Source organism: Marmota flaviventris, chromosome 5, assembly GCF_047511675.1.
Source record: "Marmota flaviventris isolate mMarFla1 chromosome 5, mMarFla1.hap1, whole genome shotgun sequence".
Classification (NCBI taxonomy): Eukaryota; Metazoa; Chordata; class Mammalia; order Rodentia; family Sciuridae; genus Marmota; species Marmota flaviventris.
Window position 1 is genome coordinate 88958107 of NC_092502.1, and position 12816 is coordinate 88970922.

At 33.9% G+C, this 12816-nt stretch overlaps 1 protein-coding gene across 2 annotated transcripts in view; it reads left to right on the top strand.

Annotated features, from left to right (window-relative positions):
• The window catches only part of Mctp1 (multiple C2 and transmembrane domain containing 1), a 531756-nt gene that overhangs the window by 331137 nt on the left and 187803 nt on the right, over positions 1 to 12816 (top strand). For both annotated transcript variants that reach the window (XM_071612401.1, XM_071612402.1), the window contains 2 exons: positions 4747 to 4917; positions 7742 to 7872. In XM_071612401.1, coding sequence (XP_071468502.1) covers positions 4747 to 4917; positions 7742 to 7872 — 302 coding nt within the window. The remainder of the gene's footprint in view (positions 1 to 4746; positions 4918 to 7741; positions 7873 to 12816) is intronic.

The window sequence follows — 12816 nt, forward strand, 5'->3', positions numbered from 1 at the left end:
AGATTTCCCATACAGCTCTGACCATTCATTTCCATCCAGACATGTAGCAGGCCTGCTCTTACTGTCCTGGGCTTCTGCAGGGCAGAACTTCAGAGTCCTTATTTCCAAAATGCACAAGTAAGTTCAACTGTTCAGTTCATTTATTTTTTCTGAGCTTGCATGAGCTGTGAATTATAAGGACTGACTTGTACTTAAAACTACTCCCTATTCTAACCTAGATTTGTATAATTTCTTTTATGTATATTTAGATATATATAGTGAATTTACATATATAAAAGAAATTATAATCTTGAATTATTTTTCAAGAAATAATATAAGTGAACTAATAGTCTTTCTTAAGTACCAGCTAACCAGTTCTATAATTTTACTAAAGATCCATGTTATTGACTAATTGCTTCATGCTTTTAAATTTGTATTATTACCTGATATCTTGATATTCTTTATTAATTCCGAACTTAGATGGGTGTTTCTTATGAGAGTGGATCTCAGTCTTTGGTGTGTGTGAAAATCACATGGGGCACATGTTGAAATGAAGATTAGACTCTCCCCCACAAGAACTGAATCACATCCAGGAATCAGACCCAGTAATTTCAATACATGCACTGCTAAAATACAGGAACTACTACCTTAAAAGTTCAAAGTTGGTATGTTTCTGTGTGTGTGTGTGTGTGTGTGTGTGTGTGTGTGTGTGTGTGTTGCTGGAGATTAAACCCAGTGCCTTGCACATGCTAGGCAAGCACTGTACTACTGAGCCTCATCCCCAGTCCAAACGGTTTCTTTCGCAGGCTTGGTTCTTTAGAAATTTAGAAACATGTCTAAAGAAGGACCTTAAATAGATTAATATTATCCATACCAGAGAGTGAATAATGTTTACAATTATATAGGAATTGCTAGAATAATGTGAGTGAAAAACTGGTCCCTTAGTATTGCAAGGGTGGGGTGGTGGGATTGGTTCCAACTCTCCTACCCACAGTGGATATCAAAATCTCCAGATGTTCAAATTCCTTACATAAAATGATGTCATATTTGTATAAACCTATGAACATCCTCCTATATGTAAATAATCTCTAGATTACTTATAGTGCCTAACACAATGTAAATTCTCTGTAAATGGTTGTTATTCAGTATTGTTTAGGGAATGATGAGGAAGAAAAGTGTCTGTACGTTTTTAGTAAACATGCAATTTTTCTTCCTATTTATTTCAAATCCATGTTTAGTTGAATCCACAGATGCAGAAAATCCATGGATGTGGTAGACCAACTGTATTTAAGTGTATGCCTTTTCTACTATTGATAGCCTAAGTTTATGTCTTTACTTTAAAATTTTATTTCAAATTTTCTATCTTTTATGCTTAAACTAAACACTTACCTGTTTAATGACCATGCATTTACTCATTACTATATGGTTATTTCATAAAATCCACAGCTGAATTATGGAGTTCCTTTCTAGAAATATGCCATTTTGGAAAAAAAAAAAGTTACTGAAAAAAAAAATCACTTTTAAAAAATATTCAATTACCATATTTTTGGAACTATTTTTTTTTCTTCTTCCTCTTTTTTTTTTTTTTTTTTTTTTTAGCCCTTTGCAGAGGTCATCTCAATTCCCACATTCATTAGCCTTGCTTTTATGAGGGAACACTCCTTCTTCCTGCCTGTTTTCCAAGTTTGGGGGAAATATCCATCCAGATTACAGAAAAGACTACCATAATGACTGATGGAAGTAGTCAAAGACTCCATTAAGCTCCTTTTTTTTTTTTCTGTGAAAGCATGAAAGATCTCATGGAAAGCACCTACCTGTTCCCTCCTTACCCTGTTTATATTTGAATGTTAAAAGAAAAAGGCGGGGTGGGGGGGTGCGTGGAGACAGGGTAAACAAGTAAGTGTGGTCCTATTAAGAAAACCAATTTAGGGGCTGGGGATGTAAAAATTAAAAAATTCTCTCCCTCTCTCTCTCTCTCTCTCTCTCTCTCTCTCTCTCTCTCTCTCTCTCCCACTCTCTCTTTAAAAAAAAAAAAAAGAAAGAAAACCAATTTAGCATTACTAATTGAAGCTGATATGTAACCTAGATTGTACCTGGCTGCATGCCTTGTATAGCTTCTTCTGGAAAAATATATAGAAGATGGTACTAAGTGCCTTCTTCAATAAATTGAAATATTATAAATAAAAATACATGTGCTTATATGGTAGAAAAGTAGAAGGTGCCTTCATGAATTAGCCATGTAGGAAGATCTGTTCTAGAATGTTATTTCAAAATCAACCCACCTAACTGGGGAATACCACTTGGCAACATTATATTTAAATTAGGGCTACCTTTACCCAGTGCAGTCATGCATTCCTGTAATCTCAGCTACTTGGGAGGCTGAGGCAGGAGGATCACAAGTATAAAGGCAGCTTCAGCAACTTAATGGGGCCCTAAGCAACTTAACAAGTCCCTGTATCAAAATATAATAGATAGGGCTAAGGATGTAGCTCAGTGGTAAAGTGTTGAGTTCAATCCCTATTACCAAAAATAAATAAATAAGTGTTACTTATGGCAGCATTCAAGCCTATGAGAGAACCTCTACCCTAAACACCTGTGTTGGGTGAATAAAGGCCATAAATACTGGGGTTCTGGTCACATGTTTACCATCTATTAGCTCAACTACTCTGAACAGCAAATTCCACATCTAAAAAAACGGGCAGAAGCCTCACCTTCCTCTTCCTGGAGATTTAGTGAAAGCCAAATGTATAATGAACATATAACTGCTTCTAAATTCTAAAGCTCTATTAGTAATTATTTTGGTCTTTGCTAAGATAACTATTTCTTTTTATTTACCATATTTGTTTTCCTTTTTTCCTCCTATGCCACTCATATTCCTTAATAAATGTTTCTGATCCAGAGTTTAAAACCTGCATTTCTAAGATATGCTGTTAGAGGCCATCTGAATATCAGCAGAGGTAGTTACATCAATAAATCAATCATCAATCAGTCAATCAATCACCAAAACCTACTGCTGTATTATATAGTAATAAATAGCATGAAATCTTAGAATGAAAACAACAACAACAAGAATAATAACTTGGGGGACTGGGATGTGGCTCAAGTGGTAGCACACTCGCCTAACATGCATGAGGCACTGGGTTTGATTCTCAGCACCACATAAAAACAAAATAAAGATATTGTGTCCACCTAAAACTAAAAAATAAATAAATAAAAAAGAATAATAACTTGGCATCACTTGGTACAACAAATTCTGAACAATTTTAATTGAGAACTTCTGTTTTAATCTGAGAAGTCTTTTGTTCAAACAAAAGCCAATGTGCAAACCCAATACCTATATATAGAATGAATAGGAGCAGAGGGAACTCTAACTGAAATGGGCAGAGATCTGTGGAACTTTCTGGGGCTCCATGAACCTCCATTGCCCTTCAGAACACTCTTGAGGCATGTTGATTTTAATAAGACAGAAATGACCAACATTTAAAATTTGCTATTCAAAAAGACAGGAAAATATACAATGTGATTTAGAAAGGTTTCCATTGAAAAGTTCAAGGATTAGAACTACTGTCTTTTGAAAAACATCGATTTCGTTTTCCTAGTAAAAGCACCTGAAGTGCACAACTTTTAAGGATGACATGTAAGAATGACTGGCATTGCTGTATGGTATGAGAAATGAAGAAGTCAGCATGGCAGGAAGAGTTATATAAAAGAGGCTGTAATTTCCTACATTAATGTAGAAGGGACTAGATAGCAAATAGAGCTCATCTGTAATTTAGAAGTTGCAGTACTGTAAGAGTCAGAGGGATGTTGAATTTCTTTATGAAATAACTACATGGGAAAAACATGATTGATGATTAGAAGGAAACAATATTTTTTATAATACTGCTTGTTGCTGAATCTAGATTTAAAAATGTTTTGGTGTTTAAATACTTTCTCCATTTTTTTTTCATATGCTATTTAGGTAAATGATATTATATGGTCATTTGTAGTATACTTGCTAATTTTAAAAAATTCTAATTTTGCTCACTGGCTTGAATATTATGATTTGGAATTGAGTATAATAAAAAATTCTAAAGAAAATGTTCAAATACTGGAGTGAGAAATGAATACAAAATATACTCACCAATATAAATCATGTCTGTAATTTAAAAAATGAATGTTTGTGATGCAAATTTCAGACATAAGTAAAATATCTTGAGTAGGTATACTGATTTTGTTTTGTGTTCTGTATTACCTTAAATAGTTCTCTATTGAGCTGAAACTCAGTTCTCTCCTAATGTGGCAAGAAAGTATTTAAATTATCCAAATAGAATTGTAACTGATCTTATAACTGAAAACTACCCATAAAATCCATTTATAACATGAAAAATCTCATCAAAACCCATAAATAATTAAAAATTAAATATCACAGTGTAGATATGGTCTTTGATATTTATATTTATTTTAAACATCTTTTAACAGGCATATTTGACATGAATGCAAGTATTCTCTGATATTCTTAAACTATCTACATCTTCTAATTTTAAGAGATGAAAAGCTAGACTGTCTTTATTTGAGCACTAACCTCTTCTACACAACAAATTTGTCATGATACAATTTATTAACAAATTTATAACTAATAAATAATTAATACTCCATTTTTTTATTTTTTAAAAATGTAGCTGCTTAGTTTTTATTTTTTGAAAAACTGTGTCAGGGAAAGTTTAAGACCAAATGAAATACTTGAGTTTAAAACAAAATAACCTAACTCACATTTCTTTGTGAAAGTTTCAGACCCAAAGTTTACGTCTGTCAGACCAGCACAGAAAATCCCACCTATGGAGAGGGATAGTCAGCATCACCTTGATTGAGGGGCGAGACCTCAAAGCGATGGATTCCAATGGGTTGAGTGACCCTTATGTGAAATTCCGGCTTGGGCATCAGAAGTACAAGAGCAAGGTAGCTCTCTATTTTCTCTGTTCTGTTCCTATCAATGTTGAGAAGGCATTGGCTGGTAACAGCCATGCTTTAGGAAATGAAAATGCTGGGTATACTTTGAAATGCTTAAGAGAACTTTTGAATATCATGTCAGAAAAACAAAACCAACAATTCTGTTGCATTTCTTACTTTATGTGCTAAGTGACCTTGGGTAAATTGCTTAATTCTCTATGTCTCAATTTCTTCATCTATAACAGGAATGATGGTGGGAAGTCTCTCATAGCATACCTATGAGGATTTACAAGAAAAAAAAGGAACAATAGCCCAGACAGAACATAGTTGATGCTGGCATATAAAGTGCCTAGAGAATATTGGCTCTTAATATTATTTTACATGCCATAAATCTTTGTGAATTACTCTGAGTCATTTTATCCAACCTTACTTACACCAATGTAGATCACAAGGCTCTAAATTTATCTAAGAAGTAAATGAGCCTGTAATCCCAGTGGCTCAAGAGACTGAGACAGGAGGACTGCAGGTTCAAAGCCAGCCTCAGCAACAGCAAGGTGCTAAGCAACTCAGTGAGACCTGTCTCTAAATAAAATACAAAATAGGGCTGGGGATGTGGCTCAGTGGTTTAGTGTCTCTGAGTTCAATCCTCAGTACACTCCCCCGAAAAAAGAGAAATAAATGACCACATTCCTACTGCCACTATCAATGCTGTATCATAGCACATAGCACAAGTTACATAGTCTCTCCATGCCTCAGTTTTCCCATCTGTAACAATTAAAATAAGGACTAGAATTAAAATAAGGCCTAGTAAAAAAAGTTATTGAGAAGATTAAATGAATATATGTTTTTCATGTAAAGGGCTTTGAGTTCTCCCTCACACATTATAAATAATCAGTAAATGGGGAAAGCAAAAGGAAAAAGAAATATAACAGTAGGAGGAGGAAGTGTATTGTGTGGTAACAATGATGTTCTTAATAGTAATATATTAAATAACCTTAGTTATATATTATGGATGGAAGTAATAGTAATTAGTAAAAGTCATAGCATCCAAAACTGTATTTTGAGCACATCTTATTTGCATTATATCCAATTTTAACCTCTTTACTGGTCAGTTTGGACAGCTGATATTCATAGATAGCTTGGGACCAGTGATTATTTCCATCCTGAAATAAAGATCATAGGCCATTTTGAGGAGAATTCCTTTGCCTTGATGTCATCATTTTCAGGGATTTTTTAAAAAATTTTTTATTTGTTTTAATTAGTTACACATGACAGTACAATGACCTTGACATATCATACATTTGAATCAGATGGGATATAATTTCTCATTTTTCTGAGTATACAGGTTGCAGAATCATATTGGTCATATAGTCACATATATACTTTTTTTAATAAACAGCTTTCCCCCTCTGGGCCAAGAAGTTTTCATGAGAGCTTAAAGTTGTTAGAAATATCATAGTGCTGGTTTGTTAGCAGGCAGTGAGCACCACTAGCAAGCAGGTTACCTTACGAATGCCCACCTGGAATAGAAATGAATCATTTCTGACCTGAAGGAAATCATATAAGGAAGACAATCCTAAAGAAGAAAAGTGAAAAGTTAAGTCTATTTATAGCCACACAAGTAAGAATACCACCTCCCTCCCACTACCAGAATACCATAGGAATTCATCAAAGCCCAATGATATTTGAATGATCTTAGCATTCAGTCAGTGCCTTTCAGTAATTTTTTTCTGATATGGAGCTTAATAACAAATTTTAAGGTTGTTCCCTCTACAAAAATAGGTATCTATGCCCACTTGAATCTTACCTTCTCTTAATTAGCATCATTTCTATGTTCTAGTAGGCTTAAAAAATTACTTATTTTTATAGTTTTGCTCTTTAGGTATGAAATATGAAACCCAACTATGGACATGTGTCTTTCTTTGCTCTTTCTGTCCATGATCTATTGCTGATTAAGTTCACATTATGAACTTTTAAAAATTGTGATTCATTTATATTACCTTTGCACATAACATACTTCATAGCTTTCAAACTCTTTATATCTGAAGACCCGCCTGTCATACATCAAAAAGAAAAAGCCATGGCACACCCTCCTGCTAAGAAACAAATATGAGTGTTGTTTAATCTAATGGTGAATGGAATTTTAAATCGTGTCACTGTAGGATAGTTTATTATTGATTCTGCTATATTTCTTATCTGAATACTTGAATTTATAAAAGTGAACTACATGGATCTTTTTGTATATGCAACACGAGAACACACACACACAAACACACATATATGTACAATGAAGATAATACATCTAATGTAAAAGTTTGCCTGACCACTAAAATCTACTTGCTTTTCTCTTCTGCTCTCATAGAAATTCATTTTCTGTTTTTCATGTACTCTGTTGAAGATTCCAATGTGTGGGGAGTAAGGGGAAAAAGAAAGTCTGAGAATCCTTGTCTTCATTTATAATGGGATAACTATGAATTATGTCTTCATCTAGTAACAATTTATAATTATGTAGAATAACTACTAGTGTCTGAGTGATAGATATGAAAGGTAAATAGTGATCTATTTAGCTTTTCTACATAATTTATATTTCTCATCTGTTATGTAAGAAAATTGAGGGTCACTTTTGATTTTTTCAGGACACATCCTTTGGAATCTGTTCATCAGTAAAGATGCTAGAGATCTAGTGACTGATTTCTATTTTTTTCTGGAATCTTTGGTTCAAATAGCACACTTACATAGTTTTCCAGTTGGTACCTAAGTTTGATTTAAGGTCTCAAGTTAAGTTTTTAAAGGCTGATATTAATAAGACAACAATGACCTTTTGGTTTTCCAGATTATGCCAAAAACTTTGAATCCTCAGTGGAGGGAACAATTTGATTTTCATCTTTATGAAGAAAGAGGAGGAATCATTGATATTACTGCATGGGACAAAGATGCTGGGAAAAGGGATGATTTTATTGGCAGGTATGTACAATTTGTTATTTTTGGTTCACCCTAAAGAGGCTGAATTTTGTTGAATTTTAAAAATCTGGATATTGTAAATTATCTTTGTTGTTTTAAAGGAATGTTCTCTCCATTGTAAAGCAATATTTGAAGGGGAAAAAAAAGATTTAAAGACTGACCAGTAGGTGGCAGTTTTGACTAGTCGATGGACACAAGCTTTCCCAATTCAGCATCTAGAAATTTTCTCCAGATGTCACAGATATTGTGCACAGAAGTTATGGGAGTTGAAAAAGAGGAATTTCATCTGATATGAGATACTTAAAGAAACAAAGAGTATATTCATAGTCTTTAAAGTGATCTAACATAGTATTTATTTTCATAATGCATATTGTAACCATAAAATGCATTATTTCCTACAACTGCCTACAAGGGAGAGAATCTTTATAATCTCTTAGGAGTTCATAAATCTCTAAAGAGTTTCCAAGTTTTAGTGAAGGAAACATGTAAGTGAGGCAGGTCCATGTTAATCTGATAATACAGGAAAAAAAAAAACAACTATTCAGAGGCTTACATTGACATTTCTTTACAAAGTCAAGATTATTTTGAATGACTACTTGAATCATGAGATTATATAAAATAGTCTAAAACTTGAAAATAGTTTTAGACTATTTTATATTTTTCAATAGTTGTATATGTGTTTTTGAAGCAAAACACTTGAAAACCTGCCCATACTGTAATAAAGCATGGTGTACAGAATTTTTTAGTTTAAAAAAAATCCTTCTTCACTGTAGTTCACATAAAATTCAAGTCTTCAAACTTAATATCTAAAGAAAATTCATACATACTAATGATAAAAGAAATTTTATTCTAAGAAAGTACAACAAGAATCCAGTCCAACACACTTATCTCTTCATTTTTTATGATTCTCATATGCATGTTTTAAGCAATAGCTTTCATCATACAAGAGGTGAAAGATCAACTTAAGTTAACCTTTAATATTTTACTTATAAAATGAAATTGGGACAACACCACTGTAATATAATACAATTCTATATTTCAATCATTTTTAAAGCAAAGTTCTATATTGCAAATTTTCCGATAAGTAAAACACTATTTTTCAGAGTTTTCTGAAAGTTCAGTCTTTTTTTCCTAGCAGTGTACCACTAGCTTAGGTAATGGTGTACATCTGTTAACACATTAAATGTGTTTAATTATAATTTTGTATTTATGATTCTGTCTCCCTCAGTATGCTATGAGTTCTTTCAAGGAGTTGAAATCTCACTATTCCCTGAATGATTCATTCGTTTTCATCGTTTATAGCAACATTATTTATATTTGGTATCAGATAATTAAAGTTGCTTTCATGTATAACCTTCTGCCTTAATCTCATTATTTGATAGTCAAGCTTCCTTATTTTGGCAAAATAATGAAGGCAACTATACTCTAAATTATACTGGCTTCTCATACTTCTGGTGACATATGAAGTTCTTCTTATCCCTTTTTCTACTTTTTTTCATAATGCAAATATACTTATATTTATTTTTTCCTTTGGGAAGAATTTCCAAATTTGGTATGTATGAAATTTCTCGGCTCATTTGATACTTTTCCCCACTTTGTAATATTATGAATTCTTCAAGGGCAGAAGTGGAGGGCAGAGAGGTGGACTTGTTTATTTCACTTCACCTTATTTCTAAGTATCTGTCTACATTTAAGCAGACATTTAGAGAATAGTAATAGATGAGTGGATAGAAGATCTAGAAAACTGAGAATTTTAAGAAAGTTTTGTGAAGTTCAGAGAAAGACAAGTAATTCCAATTTTTAACGTATGCCAAATGTAACTGCCTCTGAAAGCAATTTGAGCTCAAAAGTTTTAGAGCACAGAAACAAGAGCACACATATAGACATAATGGCCATTTTCAAATCTGGAGTGTTGAAGCAACTTTCAGAAGTATTTTAACAGTAAACATTATCCCTTACATTCCCATTTAAACCCATTTAAACTCCCAACAACTGCTCCTGCCAGGGTCACCTCTGAATGACAAGATGTTTAATCCAATGGCCAGTTTTCAACCTTCCTCTTTTCTACCCAGCACCTGTGCTACATTTGGCTGATAAGTTTCCTTGAAACATTTTTACCTGGCTTCCAGGAGGCCTCATTCTCTTCTTTTTCCTCTTCCCTCATTGCATGTTCCTTCCTAGTTTCCCTCACTGATTTTTTTCCTTGTCTCCCTCATGCTGTAGTTCTGGAGAGCCTCAGAGCTCAGGTCTTGGGCATCATTTCTGCCTACCCTTTATCCATTCTGTTGCTTTCCACATGACCTATAGGTTGACAACTAACAATGTGCAGGTCCACTTCAAAACTTTTCTCTCAACTCCAGGTTCCTATACCCAACTCCTTGCTTGATATTGCCATTTGACTGTCCAACAGATTTCTCCAATTTAGCATGTACATAGCTAAATTTCTGGTCCCCAGCCCCTAAACCTGTCTTTTTTCCTATGTTAGTTGTTAACATAAAAAATATTATAGTCATGTCTTACTCCTTTCTCTCTCACTCTCCTCAAAGCCGTCAGCAACTTGCTAACTTTTCCTTCAAAACATATTCGAAATTTACAACTGTTAGCTTTCTGCCACTATCACCTGCCACAAACACCTGAGATAATCAACTTTACAAAGAGAAAAGTTGTTTTGACTGGTTATAGGCCTTCAACACAAAGACTTTTGGAAGACATTCAAGATCCAAACTACAGTAACTACTTTCCATCACCTCTACCATTATGATTCTAGTTGAGGCAACGTTAGCTTTCACATGGACAATAGAAAAAGCCTCTGTTCTTCTTTCCACCCTTCCTATTCCACAACACTCTGTTTCCAATGAAGCATCCAGAGTAATATTTTAAAAACACAAATAAAGTAATTTAACTCCTATGTTCAGAATCCTTTACTTGTTTCCCATCCTAATCTGTGTAAAGCAGAAGTTCTCACAGAGTCCTATGATGCTCCACATGATCTGTTCCTGTTACTCCTCTACTTTGAACATTTCTCCCAATCTGCCTCTCCTGCCCTCTGCTCTCTCCCAGCCGCACTAGACTCTGTGCTGTTCTTTGAGCACACCAGACACTCCCTACCCCATAACTTTCCCTCTGTACCACTCTTACTTCAGATACCTGTCTTCCTTGCCTTTTTACCTTCTTAAGATCTGTGTACAATATCATGTCAAGGAGGCATCCATACCAAGTCTGTTTAAAATCAAAATCCCCTTTCTCCTGCCCTGCTCTGTTTTTCTCCGTAGAAGTAGCCATCATTTGGTATACTGTACATCTCACTTATTTATTTTATCATTTATTTCCCCTCACTAGAATGTAAGCTCCATGAGGGCAGGAATTTTTTAGTTTTTTATTCACTCAATATCTAGATAAAAATCTGGCACATAATAGGAACATAATAATATTTATTATTTCCTGGATTTTAATTTTAAATTCCTGTAGCTTAATTTTATACTGGAAGTTATGACTTCATTCCCCGTCCCCCCCAAAAAATTGATCTGACACTGGGCATGAAAGAAATGGCTATTAAAACAACATAACTTAGTGGAAGATATAAATTTTCAGTTTGATTGTGGAAATATGTGTAGATATAATACAAAAGAGAAGAGTGAATTAAAGTATAAATGTGTCTGAAAAATACTTAAAAATACTGAATTGTTATATTGGGGGTGAACACAACCCATACATTACCAAGATACTTTTATCATAACATTTTTCAATTGATACAAAAATTGTACATATTTGGGGGTACTTCATTATGTTTCAATGTATATATCATTGTTTAATTCAAAGTGAACCTATCTATCTCCTCATTTAGCATTTCTTGGTGGTATAGACCTTCAAAATCCTTCCTTATAGAATTTTTAAAATTATACACTTCATTATCTACAGTCACTCTACTGTACTATAGCACACCAGCACTGCTTGCTGCTAACTAACTATAACATAGCACCTACTGACCAACCTTTCCCTATTCCTCCCACCCTCCTACTCTCACCAGGCTCTGGAAACTACGATTTTTCTCAACTTCTATGAGATCAACTCTTCAGATTCCATATAGTGGAGAGATCATGCACTACTTATCTTTCTGTGCTTGGATTATTTCACCTGGCACAATAACTTCCAATTCCATCCATGTTGTCATAAATGACAGGATTTCATCCATTTTGTGAATGATGTAATTCTGTTGCATAAATGTTCCACATTTATTTGTCCATTCATCATTTCGATGGACACTAAAGTTGCTTCTATTTCTTGGCTATCATGAATAGTGCTATAGTGCACATAAGAATGCAGTTGCCTCTGACATACTGATTTCATTTCTTTTGGGTATAAACCAAGGAGTAAGATTGCTGGATTGTGTGGTTGCTCAATTGTTAATTTTTTGAGGAAGCTCCATATTGTTTTCCATAATGACAGTGGTAATTCACATTCCTACCAGTGGTGCACAAGGATTCCCTATTCTCTACATTCTAACAGCACTCACTATCTTTGATCTTTTTAACAGTAGCCATTCTTGTAGAGGCGAAATGATAACTCATCATGGTTTCGATTTACCTTTCCCTGATGATCAGTGATGTTGAGCATTTTCTCACATACCTGTTAGCCATTTGTATGTCTTATTTTGCTAAATGTCTACATAGTTCTATTTAGGCATATTGCCCATTTGAATTGGATATGATGATGATGACAACAACAACATTATTGAGTTTTTTAGTTTCTTATGTAGTCTGGATATTAACACCTTCTGTTTTGAGTCAACTGTCATATGTATAATGTGACAGAGGTCTGGATTTATCCTTCTGCATGTAGAAATTCAGTTTTCCCAAAATTATTTGTTGAAGAGATTGTCTTTTCTCTACTGTGGCACCTTTGTTGAAAATAAGTTAGCTCCAGATGAATCAGTTTATTTTAGGATCT